Below are 17,438 nucleotides of genomic sequence, written 5' to 3'. Positions count from 1 at the left end.
AGGGATGGACCTTAAAAGTGTGAGTAAATCAACACACACACACACACACTCACACACATATAACACTTAATTAATTTTCATGTTAAGTGGCATGTCAAGCTTCTATATACATCATTTTTTTTTTTTTTTTTTGGGATCTGAGACTGGAAATATAATTTGGCCAAAATTTATTTTTAATTACTCAAAGCAAGCAACAAGAAAAACCATTTAAAGTTAGTTGTATGTTAACAAACTGTGCTAAAAAGGAAATATTTGGCAAATTTATTCTTTTTATGTTATTTCATTTATTAATTTACTTATAAAATTTGATTTTCTTTTAGTATATTTACGTATTAAGTTGATTTTTGAGAGAGCGTCCTTTATATGGAGGTGCTAAAAAGTTAAATTGTTAAAAAGTGTCTCTTTTTAGGTATTGGAACGATCAAATTTAAAAAAAAACTGAATACTCTACCAAATAGTAAAATATTTAGATTGTAAGCTTTTCAATTTTTTCATATGTGCCCTACAAAACACTGCTTTTAACTTTTTCACGTTTTATAATCTTCTGAATATTAATTTTATGCCTAAAGGCAGCTTTACTTCTCAAGAGAGACTAATTACCTATAAAGTATGTTATTGAATGAACGAGTTATTTGGAATGTCCTGTAGTTAGTTAGTTTGGCAGAAGCTGAAATGTGTTCTTCACATACTTTTGGGAGCAATTTTTCCTACTTTTGCCCTAAGATTCGCCACTTATTATGGATCTTAAGTAAATCATAGTATCTTCATATCATAATATCACTGTAAACCATAAATAATTTAAGATTTCTGATATGCTTTTTTATAGAATAAATTAAAAGCATTTTCTGTTTTTTTTTCTTTCCAAACTTGAAATACTCGAAGGCGCACTCAAGTTTGTGTGATAAACACTGTAAGTAGAAACACATTTTCACTTATATTTTGTTCTGCTCCATTTAATGAAGTCAACAAAAAGAAATTCTGATAGTCTGACACCTTTTTTCGCCTGATGGCAAAAGGTTTCCCCACAAATGTAACAGGTGTGTGTTTTTCTAGCATACTTTTAGGGCAATAGCCCCTTTTCGATTAAACCTGAATCGTGTTTTTATTGAAGATTAGGGCAATCTAAAGTATTTCTTTTTTTTTCCATGATATCCATTGTATGCGGCACACTTACACTCACTTTAGATTTATTTCTCTCGTTTTTTTGTATAATATATTATGGTTATAATTTAAATGCTTACACTTAAGATTTAATAAAAATCTTTAGCAATTAGCCAGACCGACTGAAACGAGCGACTTTTGACTAGAACCACAAAACGAACAACTGAAACCGGACGGCAGCGACACGCGACTGCCAATGAATTGAAGATTAAGACAAAGACTGAGCAGAGTGAGGACTGAGAATGAGTAGCATAAAATTGAGACAGAGCGATAAAGGCAGAGATGACACAGAGAAGAAGAAGAAGAAGAAGAAGAGGAACGAGGGTGAGATACATTTATTTATCTACCTATTTATAGTTTATATCTGTTTGTTTTTTGTTGTCTGCCCAATGTGATCGTCGAATCACGTTTTAAGTTACTTATTTGCATATAGAAAAAAAAGGTAGTTAAACTGAACCAACTGACCGAAAGGACCTTGATTCTTGAAATTGACAAAAAGTTGAAACTGGAATTTATTACTACCGAAAAATTGCGACTTGAGACTAGTAGATACTCTTTGGCAAATGAGTTCTTGGAAGAGTTTTCGATAATATTTTTAGAAAACTGAAGGCATCATTGAAGGCAAAAAGTTGACAAAAAGTTGAAAGTTGAATATCTTTAAGCTATTGTTTCGTTACATTTAGTTTTAGAAAAATGGTTTGTTAGGCTGATAATAAAAGCTAGGTACATATATTAAGGACTTCTAGGATATGGTCATGAACCCCAAACGCAGTTTTTTGCCTTCAAATATACTTCAAAACGCTTAAAATAATTGAGCAATAAAATTCTGTCACTATTTGTTAGTGGAGTTAATAATATTAGACTAGATAGTTCTTCCCTATACCCTGTCATACTTATTCACAAACAGCTAAACTTATTAAAGTATGAGCATAATTTATAAATTTTTTTGCATTTTAAATAATTTAATTAATATGAATTTCAATCGAATTTCTGTCTAGTCATAATACAACAGAATTCTTATTAAAATTTTTTAGAAATCTGAAAACGAAAATACAAAAAAAAAACCAATCAATACAATATAAATATAAAGTAAGTAGAAAAAATGTTTGTATGATTCCATTAAGGGGGCATATGTGTGTGTGAGTGTGTGTATATGTGTGTGTGTTAAAGTAGCATTAAAAAAATAAACTTCAAGCCTAATGGACTAGAAATCGACCTAGACTGATGGCATTAAATCATACACAATAGAAATTGAGGAAAATGGAAAACTTTAAGTGGAAATCTATTTACAAGTGGGGAAAAAGGAAGAATGGTTAGTAAAAGGAAGAAAGAAAGAACCACAAAAAATTGAATTCGTTACATATGACAACTTAACCTAATCGTGAGTCAAAAGTATGACAAATGGGGTTGAGGGTTGAGAAGGAAAATACCAAAATTTTTGCACTAATGCGGGTCATTTCAGATTATCTTGGTCAAGAGTCAGAGAGAAAGAGAAATAAAAAGAGAGAAGTAGAGAGAAACAAAAAATTCATTGGGGCGCAAATGTTTAATTTCCTTTTGTTTGAAACTCAACTGAAAAGCCTGTCATCAACAGCATTTTAAGTTCAAATGTCAGCTCCTAAACGTATGCAATGGAAATATTTCTCATTTATACCAAGCTAAGGACGATGACGATGATGATATTATCTCGGTTAGTGTGTGTGTGTGGTTGGGGGTGTGTGAGTGTGTGTGTGTGAGAGTATTGCATATTTTCTGGCATTCAATTGAAATATCAACACGTGCCAAGACTCCTGCCTTTGCCTTTCCATCTGACATAGTTGAGTTCCCTTTTTATTTTTTTATTTTCTGCTTATCCCTGCCAACAATTTGGCATTTGTCTTAAGCGTCTGACTTGGCGTGGGTTGTTGCCGGTATTGGTAGCAGCACTTCTAGCTTCCAACTTCATTAAGAAATTCTTCGAATATTTCGAATTATTATTGCCTTTTTATTTCACATCTATTTTCTTCTGTTAGACCGCAAAATTAAAAGGCTAAATGAGGTTTCTTGGGTGTGGGCCAGTGAAAGTGTTTGTGGTTGTTCGTTTGGCATGTGGTTGGATCGATGGGTTAAAGTGTTTTCAACCTCATCTAGTTGGGGTTAACTTTACTCAGTTCTATTTATAAAACAATCTGAACCAAGTTAATTACTCACCGATTGTGATCAAATTTGGATTTGTTGTAGATTATTCCTTAATTTCGAGCTGTTTTAAGAAGCTGTTTAATATTTTCATTATGTTATTTTTTAGTGTGAGAAAAATTAAATTCAAATTTAATTCAAATCAAATCTTTTCAGATTTTTTCAAGTTCTAAGATACTTTCAAGATATACTAAAACGAAGAATAATATGTACATATGTAGTTAGGGTTTGCGATTAATTTTCTAATTCAGGCAATTCATGGATCTAGTCGTCTTTAAGTAAAGCTTATAAGTATAAGCTTAAGGTTTATTCGTATGCTGGCAGGCAATTGGTTAAGGGCCTTGTTAACTTGTCTATAAACTGTCATCAAATATTTTGTTACTTTGGCTAACTTTCTGTATAAAAAAGGAATATCTTTCAAATGTTATGACTAAAGGGTTAATTTTAGTACAAGTATATATAGTATAAGACAATGTCCTAGAACAAAAACTAGGTAATCAAGTAATTTAAACATTTCTTTTAACAAAATAAAAAGGTAACTATATTATTGAAAATTTTGTCCCTCTTATATTTTAGTACTATAATTCACATTGTATTGTTATTTTAATAATAATATATAATTGCATATTTCAATTTCAATAGATTAAGAAACTTCTTAGATTCTGTTAATTTCTCTAAACCTTAATGAACAATGAATAGTTATTTATACCAAATTAAATAGATCAAGAAAGAGATGATAAAATTGTTTAAGAACGAATAATAAATTTATACTTATCATCATCTTCGTGACAACCGAATTTGGCCATAAATATGTATCTCACTAAAAATTTGTTTTAAAACTTGACGTAAATCTTAACAAAAAATATAAGTTCTTTCAATTTTATTATAGAGATACTTATTGAGTTTAGATACTTTACATGTCTCGAATTGATACCTACTTTTTATAATTCAGAATTCAGAATTCATCTAAAGATAGATATCCCTGATATTACTGACTGATCTTCAAGAACAAAGCAAATAATAATCCAAACTATAAATTTATATGTAACATTGAGTCCTTAGAGGTTTTATGTTTTGGATTTTTTCTAACAGTATTGTTTAATGGGATCATAATTCATAGTCATGGCCTCTAAATCTTTTCCACAAGTCGAATAAATGTTGCAGAAGCCACAGAAGCAGGAAAACCATGTCAACTTCCACTTGCCATTAAGCATAAAATCAGTAACATGCTTAGCCTTATAGTTGACCCGAATAAGTGGGATTAAATCTATGCATATAGAACATATTATATACATATGTACATACGTACATATATGCATACATGATAAAAAGAACAAAAAGTGAACTAAAGAAAAAGAAAAAAAATTAATTGAATATGTTTCTATGCCATTTATTTTATTTGCCACACGCAAGCACTGACATCTCATAAATATGTATGAGCCAGGAGACGTTGTCCTCGGATGAGGCCTGCGCATTGCCTGAACCACAGGCAAGGGGGTGTGGCCAGAGGTTTCTTCGTCCACCAATCAACGTAAACGGATAGTACGCATTGCTGTTATCCGCCAGTAAGATAAAAGGATGTACAAAAAAAAAAAAAAAAGAAAACCCGAAGCGGAAGGATGCTGTGCAGAGCGAACAATCGTTCCACTTGTTGCTCGGTATCAAAAGTGGCAAAAATCGCCTAGAACTAGACGCAGAAGTGTGAAAATTGATAATAAACGCACTTGGCACGTACACAGGAGGGGGGAAAAGGAAGGAAGGAAGGCTTGAAAGGAAGGGAACACTTCTGGCCACATTTATGGCAGTCAAGCTTTTTATTTCATGCTTTTGATTTATAGCGCTCGCAGCCGGCAAGCAATAATCATCATAATCATTCACACTTGACTAGTTCAGTTAGGCTCGGCAAATTGTGGCATACTTTTAGGCTAAAGAATTTAAAAGGCAACAAATGTTAATTAGGCGTCAACAGGAGCGGATCACAAAGAACTGTAATACGGAACGTTGCAAATAAATTCGATTCTGTCAAGGTAAGTCAATTAGAAGTATTTTCACTTTACAAAGTCCTTAAGTGTATTAGTTTTAGTTTCAACTATAGTTGTCAGTTATCTAAAGAAGTCGAGAGGTATAATGGAATCCGCAGCATAATTCCTTATCCTTTATGCACTAGACATCTTAGCAAGATATACTCCTGAAATTCCCCGAGTTCGATAAAAACGTTCCAAAAAGTGAAACAGCAAGTGTTCAGCTTTAAAGGATCACTTACTTATATAGATTGGATAGTCCAAACCACCATTTGTTACCATTTAACTATTTCTATTCCATTTCCTCTTTAGTTTGTGCTTTTGAGCTTCCCTCCATTTATCCTTAGCTTATCCCTTTTGTTCTCGTTAAGTGCCTTTGGCTGTTAAGTGTCCATGTTTGATTGCCTTCTTCCTGCTGACTTGACTTAATTAATTACATTTCTATTCGTATGCTCCTTGCCTTAACTTCTTCTTTTTATTACATTTTTCTTGTATTTGTTTTTTTGTTTTATAGAAATTTGCTTAAGTACAGAGTTTTCAATTAGCCATAATAAAAACTTAAGTTCTAAACATTTGTTTGACAAGCGAACAACAAACAAACAAATTTGTCTAGCTTAAAAACAAAAACAATGCCATTAAAACATTTTAAACTCAACCAAAAGAAGTTAATTAACTTTAATTTACAATAGAGTATTATAGGTATTGTTTTTTTTTATGTTTTTTGTGTTGTGTTTAGTATTTTGTGTTTAAATTGCACATTGAAGCGAAGAAACCCTAAACAACTAATTGCTATATATATTGGCCGCACTATATATTTTGGGGTAGAGGGGAGGGGGGGATGGAGGGATCTTCGTATCTAGGCATCGTATAACTTTAGATTGTCAAATTCATCAAGTGCATCCTCAGAACCAGATGCCGTCAAATCGGATAACTCATCCAGGCACTTTTGACGCTTTCGTACATTCCAATGCAATCCCTCGGCAAGGGAATCAAACCAATCAGAGATTTGATCTTGAGAACAGATGCTGGGCACCGGATAAATAGATGTTGTGACACGCAGGCTATCACCATGATTGAGCTCCTGATCATTACGGCCATCGAATGAGACACGTGAGGTGTTGCGGCTATCAGGTGAAATGGATATCTACAAATAAAAACGTCAATTAGTATACAAAACAATTAATTAAATGTTAAAAGAACGCACCTTAAGTTCCACACCAGCTGGCACCACAATGGGCCTAAAGCTCAACGAATGCGGACAAATGGGCGTTACCAATATGGCAGGCACCGAGGGATGTATCATCGAAGCACCAGCAGCTGCTGCATAGGCTGTGCTGCCCGTGGGCGTTGAGACAATCAAACCATCACCCTGCACTGAGGTGATATATTTGCCATCCAAGAATATATCTATATTACTTAGATATGGCGATGGCCCGCGATTAATGACCACCTCATTTAGCACCAGAATACTATTATTTGAGGTCAGCTGTGTTGAATTGTTATTGAATTTGTTGTTGCTACTACTATTAAACTGGCTTGGTCCATTATTTAGCTCCACATAGTTGAGTTGCCGTTGCAGACTTGGCTTTAGTAGATTATTGCTAGCCTGCTGCAGCGACTCTCGACGTCGTTCACCCTTGCGATGAATGGAGCAACGCAAGCGACTGCGTAAAGTGAGAGCCGCATGACCTTCCAGCACATTGGTCACTTGCTCTTGGAAATTATCACACTGAAAGGGTGTTAGAAAACCCAAAGAACCCAAATAGAAAGCCATCACAGGTGGCACTGATTGCTGGAACAATTGTGAGGCATACAACAAAGTGCCATCGCCTCCAAGGCAGACAATGAAATCAATACGATCGGTCAGATCATCGCGGCCATCTCTGTAAAAAGAGCGAAAAGAATTCAATTTTAGTATAAGTCGACAAAGGCGGACTATCAAGAGCTGTAAAATAGGGTAACTTTCCCCTTAAAGCATGCAATTGGTTATTAAAGTATTAAAATTACAACTCTTCCTATGCATTGTTATTTAAAAAATGTCTTTAAACAATGTTTGTATCGAGGATTTGAGTTTTCTTTCTTTCTATAGGCAAATTCCTGGACTGCTTATTGCATACTTTATGGAGCAGTGCCCCCTATTTCATAACCCTTTTTTATACTCACTTGAATGTCACCAGTTTCTCTCGCAATGCCAAGAATCTTTCACGTACTCCCGCATAATCGCCATGAACTTGACGAAACTTGGCGCTCTCTTGCTCCAATTTAACATCATCGCGTAGCAGTTTATCCTCGAGAACAGCTGACTCTACCCAAACGACCATATGTTTCTCTTGGACCAACCATTCAACCAATTGCACAAAAGGCAACAAAACTTGAGAATCTTTCTTCTTAATGACCAGCACTGTGAGTGGTGGCTTATACCAGGTCAAACGTTGACTAGCCGGATCTTGGATTTGCATAACCATGGCGGAATTTTTCATAATACGTCCACATGGTCCAAATTGCTGGAAAGGTGATGGAGCATTTAAGCTGCGAGTGCGCCTAAAAAGAGAACAAAAGGAAATTATTATAGTAAAATATTTGACTAAACTTGGGTCATCCTTAGCAAGACCTCAAAATACGATTTTCATTGACTGCTGGCAGACTTTTATCCTGTCGCTGTTGCTGCAGCTGCTGCAAGGACTCATCCTCAACCACTTGAATTGATGATTGTCTTTGCAATTTCTGATGTTGCAGCATTTTTGATACCACACCCAAAAACAAAAACAAAAAAATCACGCGTAGTTTTTTTTTTTTAAAACTTGTTGGAAATATATTTCTCAGATACCACAATTTAATATGTTGTGGCTCGTTCGAAGGTTACAGAATCACTGGCAAGCAAAGTGCGCGGACTTTGTTATTTTTTTGTTGTTTTTCGTCGTTTTTGGGTTGTTCGAATAAAAGGTATATAACGTATATTTATTTTTGTTTTCATTTACAACAAAAACTTGTTGAATCTCTCCCCCCGCCCACCTCTCGAAAAGCGCAAACAAACAGGAATTGCACATGCTGAGAGTGCCAATGAGGAAGACAGAGAGACAGAGAATGAGAGACGGAGAGTCAGTCAGAGAGATAGAGAAACAGAGCGGGAGAGAGTGAGAGAAGCAAAGAGAGGTCAAATTTAAACGTTTGTGGGTGGAATTAAAGCTTTAGACATAGCTTTATCTATTAAAATCAGTTTTTTTGTGATTGATTGATGCTAATTACTTGGCAATGACTCAGCAAAAGTCACGATATCAAAACTGAAAATTGAAAAGAAATTAAATGAGCCATAAAATGCACTAAAAACATCATCATAATATACAAAATGGAGCAACAATTTCTAATTTATAACCATCTGTTGGACAGATTGATGAATGTTTCGATTAGCCAACATTTCATTAAATATATTCATTACTTATTTACATGTTTTATTGTCGTTGTTGTTGTTGCTTTATTTCTATTTCATGATAAGCGAGATAAGATAAAGCACTTGAAAATGGATTTTCATTAAGTGTAACAAAAAATATATATAATCTATTATTTTTTTTAGCTACATGCGAAAAGTTGTTTAACTATTTTATTATAAAATCATGCAGCGATTAACTACAATAAAAACATTGCATTAACAACTTGACGAAGAGGCAAAGCAGGAGCCAACAGTTAAATGAAAAAAAAAATTACATTTATTAAAGTGTTAAATATTTAATTATATTTTGAAATATGCCCCAACTTTAGACATCCAAAACCTTGTTTTTTTTCCGTTAAAAATTTTGACCTTTTAGTGCACTTTATGAAAACGCAATGCCAAATCATTCACTCAACTAAATTTTTAATTAATAATAATTGATAATAATTGTATGAGAATTATTCTAAATAGCCAGTAAAGTGTTTGTGAAACATTATTTAAATATAGTTTATGCTAGTCAATTAACCATATTTAACTTTAAAGTAAATTTGCCTTTCAGATTAGAATTGAAACGAATATTAATAATGGTAATTAATTTAAATAGCACTTATATAAAACATGGATATATTAAACTTCATAGGCAGCATATAAATTCTATTTAGATAATAGAATATGTAGAATAATAGGTAAAGAAGTCTAAAATGTGTTTTCCAACTGTTTTCAAAAAGGAAAACATTTTGGCATTCCACAAAAGAAAATGTGGCCCAAATGTTACTGGTTTTAATCATTATTTTGTTGACATTAAAAATGTATTCCTGGTTTTCAGCAAATTTCATTAGCATGAATTTTTAAACTTTGGAATATGTTCTTTGTTTTCCAATATTATTCAGAAAAACATTGTTTGTAGAGTTCACTTGTCGAATGAAGGGATTCAACACAAATTACAGCATATTGCACGTTCAAATTTTATTCTATCACTTTCTGGTTTTTGGTTTTTGCCTTCTTTTCTTATTAACAACGTTCGAACCACTGTAAACAGCTGATTTATGAATGTGGTAAGAAAACCGTCAACAAGTGCAACACAAATGACGCATAAACAGTCCATGCGACAATTAAACATGTTCTTATTTCCACGAATCACACAATGGAACAAGGAATTTTGATTGAAGGAATTTGCATTAATCAATATATATGTATGTTTGTACTTACAACGCCACAAAAACCACAACATTTTAATATATATTCATATATATAGATACAGTTTGTGAACACAACAAGTGTCAACTGTACTAAATGTTCTGTCCGTAGAACAATGCGCTTCAGTAAACAATGACAGACTAAACTGAAATGGATCTAGAGGGGGCTGAGACTTGCTACCAAATGATAGGGACACCGACTACCAACTGGACTGAACTGGTGGCAATGATAATGATGACGCCAGAGACGACGACAACGACTACTACGACAACGTCTCGACGTCAAGCGAAGTCAAAGCAAAGCAATGTGAAAAATATTCGCATCATTGACTTTTGTGCCCAAACCTATCGAGTAAAGTACCTACCAATTACCATTTCACTCTAGCATTAATTAATACCGTAACTAAATGCATGTGAACACGCGACAGACAAGTGACAAAATTAAGTCTAGCATACCTAGACTACACCTAATGCAAATTCAATAAAAAAAAAAGCAAAGACAAAATATCTGACCTGGAAACCAACTTTGGAACTTTTAATTTCAAGTAAGCCAAAGCCAGCCAGACAAACAGACACTTAGCCAGCCACTAGCCAGGTGGTAGAAACACTTTATGAATGGCGCCTAGCACAAACTGGCACCGTCAACGGCATCAACGTCAAGTTCTTCAAAACAAATCGTTAAATTAATTATAAAAATAAGAAAAAAAAGAAGGAATTTGGGAAAAAAAACTAAAAAAAAAAAAAAAACCTACACACATAATATTTATGGTAAAGCTATAAATTAACACACGGCGCCATCGTAGTACACCCAATCAAAGGTGTTAATAAACTCGTTTTTCAAATAACCAAAATAAAGAAAAAGAAAAAAAAAAACATCAACAACACTCCAAAATATTCAATGAATGCGACGAACTGAGCAGAAAGGTCAAGGACTGAGGTGTATAAGAAATGTTTAAAAAATAACTCAAATATTTGGTTACTTATACCCTTGCGAACTGGGCATACTAGACCAACAGATACAAGAACTATGAAGAGTAACATGTAGATCCCATTTTAATCCAAATACAATTGCAAATGGCGACAAATTGGGAGTTGTGAGCCAGTAAAGAGCCAGGTTAGAAAAAAAGGTTTTTAAATTATTGAGAATTGAGTTAACTTTACTGACCGAAATATATAAGCTTAAAAAAATAAAATTTGAAACTGTTGTTTTTATTTTTATAAACAATTAAGATATTATAAATAATGTTTAAGAGTTAGGAGTCAGTACACTTTTTAGTAGATTATCCTATTTATGGGAGTTGTGAGACAGCACATTTTCCAGTCAAGTCTATATATTCGAGGTCAATCTCAATTTTAATACTTCTTATTATTAACTTGCGAATTTCCCCAAATAGGCTATCCTATATTTAGCATAGATGTGTGAAGTTCAGTAGTATTAGGTCATAAGTAATAACAAGAAAAGATGTATCATTGAAAGTGAGGCTAAAATATTTTAAGAAGTTATACAACTCTTATATGTAAAATGATTTATTAAATGGCATTCCATTACTGCAAATCATTCACCAAAAAGGGTATAAGTACTTCGTATAAGTTTACTTTCTTTAACAGAGGTTAAGTTAGAAAAGACTCGAATGTTAATAATATCTTTTATGATAAAAAAAACTGTCAAATCATTTGCCCAATTTTCGTGTCATGCTGATACGCAGTTGTGAAATTAAACCTGCCTCCTATTATATGCCAAATTACTCACATTTTGTAAATCAATTTACTGTTTTGTTTTGTGTATACAAACACAAATCTTAGGTGATAAGCAAAGGCGCCTAAGTGCACACTTTACTTTTACACAACAAGTGACTTGACCATGTTGCGATAAGGTCGACAACGAATAGGGGCGCCGCTCAAGTAAAATTAATCTTATCACAGAGCACGCCCAGAGGCAATGTTTAACAAAATTGACTTTGATAAGCACACACACGATTTTGTGTCTCTCTCTATATATATTTACACCATATATAGTATTTTAATGGGGTCTGAATCAGCTGTTGGAATATTTTATTTTACTTACGGCCAGGTGCCACTGCGTCTGCGTCGAGTTGTGGATGTGAAATAGCCATCATCATCATCATTATCAGAGGCCTGATGAGCTGATCTCTCTCTACTAATGTGAGTTTGTGTTTTGTCTGGCGTTGAGACTGTACTTTTTCCTTTGGCTTTTGTATTATTCGTTGTATCCCTTCTAATTGTTTCGCTTGTCCTTGACAGACGATGGCGTGGCGTTGATGATTGATTGTGGCGTATTAGTAAATCATTATAATGATTATTGATTGTAGTTGGACTACCACCACTCCAGGCTAGTTTATAGCTAAAACGTTCCTCTAGCCTATGCTGATGCAGTGTGGCCAAATCGATGTCCGATAAGCAGGTCATTTTTAATAACTACATTTTTTGGAAAATTCATTTATAAAATGATACATTTTTTTCACACTTAACGGTGAACTTGGCATTTCTTCACAAAAGATGGGGGGGTAAACAAAATTAACCTTGCCCTGAATTTGTAACGATAAAAAGGTGTTAACCACGAAAGACAGTTCAATAAATTTTCGTGTATGTATGTGGGTAATAATAACAACAGAAAGCCGACAAAAAAAAAAAAAAAAGAAAGGAAGAAACAACTTTTAACCGGTTTAATGGCAAATTTTGTATTATCCATAAACTGTTTTGTGGACTGTTTTTTTTTTATTTTATGGTTTGTTTTTGGCCAGACTAACGGGCAGTTATTTTTTTATCAATATACAAATCGAGATACTTAGTTCCGGCATTGACGTCAACAGAGTGGGAAGATATCTACTCCTAAAGATTGAAAACACTGCAAAACCAAGGCTCAATGCGTCATTAGTCAAGCTTCCGAGGGTTGACCAACTTTGTTGTTTTTTTTGCGTTTAAGCCCAAAAACCGAACGAGGCGAAAAACACACAAAAACCATGTCAAGTATAAATCAATTTGCAAAAAAAGTCTGCTTGTCGCTTGCATAAGCGAAACTAACGAAAAAATATTTAATTTTATTTTGTTTTTGTTTCTTTTTTTTTTTGGTCAACAACCTTTTAATATGTACGCCACTTAGTCCACAATTATATACATATACATATATAAGCTCGATCTGATGTCCATTAAGCAGACAGACTAACTGTATCAGTCGGCTATTAATCTAGAAATCGTGACGTGACCTGCAATCGTAATTGCGAGAGCTCGACAAAAGTGTTTTCAAGACACAGAAACACACGAAAAATGTTTGCGTCAATGCGGATGGGTCATTAACAGTTCATTAGAGAGAAAGGTCAATTATATGGAAATTATGAAAGATTTTCACACATGACAACCGTAGGAAATTTTTATGATAGCAATTGCAACGGTTTCAAATTATCAGGAACCATTTCTCTACATATGTAAGTCTGACGACAGTTTTCAAAGGTCATGAACTAGCAACAAACTTATTTGAATATTATGAGAAATATCTGTAGGAATTATTACGAAACTTGTTGCGTCAAATACTATTTGGAATAATTCAGAATTCGGTATAATAAAGAAAGAACTTTTTAAAATTGGTTGAAAATTGACGAAAACACAGCTCAAAAGCACATAAAAAAATCCCCTTTTCATTCAAATTAAAAAGTTAACTTTTATGCCATAAGACCCCAAAGTTAAAAATGTGGTTTTATGGTTGCCTTTTTTAATGAATTATACATAATTAAAGCTGTTGCAATATCATGCAGTAAGTACACGAAATTAAAACAGTCTCATAATCTTAATGGAGATCTAAAACTAGCTAAAAGTTTTTTTTAAGTTCACAAAACGTTTTAGTAGAACTCCTAAGAAGAGCAAAGATTCAAATATTATAAAAAATATAGTCCGTATTCAATGCGAATTCCACTTTTTCATGTTAATCTTGCTTACAGCTTTCTAAGCACCAAGCATAACTGTACCTATGTATACATATACTCAGACTTAACCTAAAATACAAATAGTTTCAACTAATCCCAAAGCGCTTAAGGCTTTAAGTACTCAAAAATATATATGGACCACCTTGATAGTGTCAAATAACCTAATCTTATTTCACAATACTTATTTTCTCTACGTAAGGACTACGTATTCTTTTGATGTAAATGACAAACTTAGGATGACGTTCGTTTTTTTTATTTCTCATTTTTGTAATCTATCATAAATTACACAACAAACAACAAGAAATATATAAATAAAGAAAGAGACCCACAAAGGTGGCGGCAATTCTCCATTTACTTTTGTGTACCAGGAAGCATAAAAACAAAGAAGGCCGACACTGTTCCCACCCCCAACACCCAACCTCAACCAGCCACCACCCCCCACTCAAACACAATAGATCCAACGAATTTTCAAGTTACTTACAAAGCGAACAAACGCTAGACAACAAATTAATTAATCAATTAACTGCAACCAGAAAAACGAAACTTGGCAGTATAGAAACAGACTGCGCAGTATACTAAAATGATAATCATTCCATTTGATCGTGGTCAAGGGAGTGACGCGGAAGGAGAAACTAACGTCCCGGCATGCAATTTAACGTGGTCAAAATGGTAAAAATAATTCAAATGACACGTGAAGTGAGACAGGTTTTTGTTTGTCAAAGTGCAAACGATTGATTAGCCGAGAGTCTAAGGCCTGAGTGCGAGGGAGAGGGAAAATGTAGTTCCATGAAAGAAATGGAAAGTGGGTTAGATGGCTTGCTGATGCCAAGAAATGCCAAGTCATGTATTTAGCTAGAAAAAAATAATCACACAAACGCACACTAATTACACGATTATATAATATTGATTATTATTTTAGCACAAGCCGCGAAACTTCGAAATGGAGCTAATACACACACTCACACACACCAACAGCTTGCCAAAAAGCTTGACCAGGTAAACGACCGAAAAAAAAAACTGATCGCGCCGAGAGCAAAGCAAGCCAGAGCAGTTCAGAGTCAGGCCCAACGAGGGGCGACGAGGGAGAGAGAGGGCTGTGTGTGCGAGAGAGAGCTAACCACAACCGCGCTGTCTAGTGAACGAGCGATAACTGAACGGAAAACGTTAAAAAGGTGATTAAATTGTAAATTTCGAAAATAAAAGTATATTGCAGTCAGCAGTCGCGAACAGCGATCCGAGACAGAGCGTGAGCATATGTAAACAAATAAAAATGTTGAACAATTTAGCTTTAAAATGGCTAAAGTTGAACATATAAAATTAAGCCAGATCAACGGCTTTATGAGAAAACTATGAGATTTAATATGTAGAACACGTTTTAATCATAGTTTTTATAATATCAGAACTATATTTTGTAAAACTTGTATTTAATTATAAGAAGAAGTGTGGTAAAGTATTGAAAACAATAAACAAAACATTGACCTCTTGCGGTAGTTTACTTTGGCTTAGGTTCAACTTTTAACCGCTCCTTCAATATGAACCCAAGAGCGAAGGCTGATCTTGGCATTTATTTAAAGGGGGGAAATCTTTCATTTTAGGGGGCATATCGATCTTAGATATCGTAATTTGAACAGTTCAAAAGCTATAATATAAATGCAAACATTTCCTAAAGTTCTAATTTGGGTAATTTGAAAAAAAAAAACTTTTGCAAAGACAATGCGTACTTCAATAATTTACTTTCAAGAGACTCTTGTAAAACGTTAAGCTTTTCAGCCTTAAGTCTAACACGCATCACTGGCCACGCGTCGTATGATCAATGCACTGGAGCAAACGCGAGAGCAAAGCGAACAGGTGCCTCTGTAAGCTATGGCTCTGTTATATAAACGCTGTAATGATAATTACAGTGGGAACAACAGCTTTAAGATACTCTCATTAATTTCTAATGAATTTTAACGCCGCCTCATGCAGAGCTGATCAGAGTCGAATACATGTATTGATTTATGGCCCATATAAAGACATAAAGCCAAGTTATAAATTAATTAACAAGGCCATATTGGACGAGCGCCAAAACATAGGCTTACATTCCACTGTTAACAGTGTTAACTCGTCCCCCTTTATTGAACTTACCACCACCAACGCATTTCCATATCGCCACCAGGGCCAGGACCAGGTGCTGATGATGCCGCTGACGATGAGCTATTGACCCTTGCACTGTTTACATGCAGCAGCTGATTCTCGTGGTCATCGTAGGAGCAGCTACCTCCCCCGCCTCCACCATTGGCATTAATAGTGGAATTGGAATTAACACTAGCCTTTGGCACAGTTTGAGCAGGTGTTGCGGCAATTAAATTCGACGAGGACATTGTGTGGTTATTTAGCTATGTATATGCTGATGTCCTGCGCAGAATTTCCTTACACAAATTTGACCTATAAAAATTTCACTGAGTTTCCTTTTCCTTTTTAGTTTCTGTTTTACACATGACACATAAAAAAAGCTTTTAACTCTGAGTGTCGCTGCTGCTTCTTAATTTCTTTTGTGTTCTATTGTTGTTACTGCACTTGACTCCAGTTGTACATGTTAATTCATTTAAATTTTTGTTTAATTTATGCACACACAAATATACACACCCGCACAACCGAACAAAAACAGACACACATAAACAGCTGGTTAGCAGATAGTTCGATAAATAAATATCGATTAAAACGCGTAACAGTGGTCTAATTCATTTTTCAAAAGTGCTAAGGCTCAGTAAAAAGTGCTAAGGTCTAAGTCGAACTGCAGCCAATGAGTCGTTACTTTTTAAATAAACTTTTAACCATACAATTTGTTAAGCTCCTCTTAAAACATTTTATTGGTTTAAAACAACTAAAAATTAGCCGTGTTGTTAAAACCCGATCTAGACTCTTTTGTTTTTGCTTTGGCTATGTGCGTGTAACTTACCGAAATTGGTTCCTTTTATCCATCAAATCCCTAGGCACAAGTTTCCTCAAGGGCGCTGGTGAACTGCTCGGTGAGGCATTGACCATCTCCTGAGCTTTTTGCATATCTTCCACATTCATTTTGCTAAAGACACCTCACACGCACACAGAACAGAACTTGACCCACGCACAGCAAAAATTTCTTGAGTATAAACCGAACACGGGCAATGCTCAAACTGAACTATTGCTAGATTTTTGAATGCATTTTAGCCATATGACTAGATAAGCACGCACCACCTTGAATTCGTTATAACAACGCAGCGAAAAAGGCAAAAACACACCAGCAGTGCAAAAAAATCACACAATGGGGCACACACAAAGCAAATCTTAAACTAGTAATGGCATGATCTGGGCTGGCCTGAGGGTGCGACTTCGTCGTGTCGGCTTGGCTCACTTTCAATATTTTAAAATATATATCTATTTACATACATTTTTTTTCTTTTGACAAGCCCAAGTGCGTGAGATCGCAAATTGTTCAATAAAAATTAAAACTAAGGCATCAATAGCTACAGACAATTACGAGGTGAGCAACAACAACAAGTGG

The 17,438-nt window shown here is 34.4% G+C and overlaps 1 protein-coding gene across 4 annotated transcripts; it reads right to left on the bottom strand.

The window, feature by feature from the left end:
* Positions 1-5,810: 5,810 nt before the first annotated feature.
* Positions 5,811-16,990, bottom strand: Nadk1a (NAD kinase 1a). Of its 4 annotated transcripts, XM_068290060.1 has the most exons (5): positions 14,799-14,935; positions 12,046-12,416; positions 7,521-7,898; positions 6,562-7,240; positions 5,811-6,501 (listed from the first exon to the last, which is right to left on the bottom strand). In XM_068290060.1, exons 2-5 carry the CDS (start codon positions 12,405-12,407, stop codon positions 6,214-6,216), a joined length of 1,707 nt encoding a protein of 568 aa, XP_068146161.1. In that variant the 5' UTR covers positions 12,408-12,416; positions 14,799-14,935; the 3' UTR covers positions 5,811-6,213. The 4 variants fall into 4 exon arrangements, with proteins under 4 accessions (XP_068146161.1, XP_068146163.1, XP_068146162.1 ...); XM_068290062.1 differs by lacking the exons at positions 12,046-12,416; positions 14,799-14,935 and adding an exon at positions 16,857-16,990; XM_068290061.1 differs by lacking the exons at positions 12,046-12,416; positions 14,799-14,935 and adding an exon at positions 16,043-16,547.
* Between the last annotated feature and the right edge of the window lie 448 nt (positions 16,991-17,438).

Source organism: Drosophila tropicalis, unplaced genomic scaffold (genome assembly GCF_018151085.1).
Source record: "Drosophila tropicalis isolate 14030-0801.00 unplaced genomic scaffold, ASM1815108v1 contig_593, whole genome shotgun sequence".
Taxonomy (NCBI): Eukaryota; Metazoa; Arthropoda; class Insecta; order Diptera; family Drosophilidae; genus Drosophila; species Drosophila tropicalis.
Note: the sequence above shows the minus strand (reverse complement) of the source record. Positions and strands in the feature narration are given on the sequence as shown.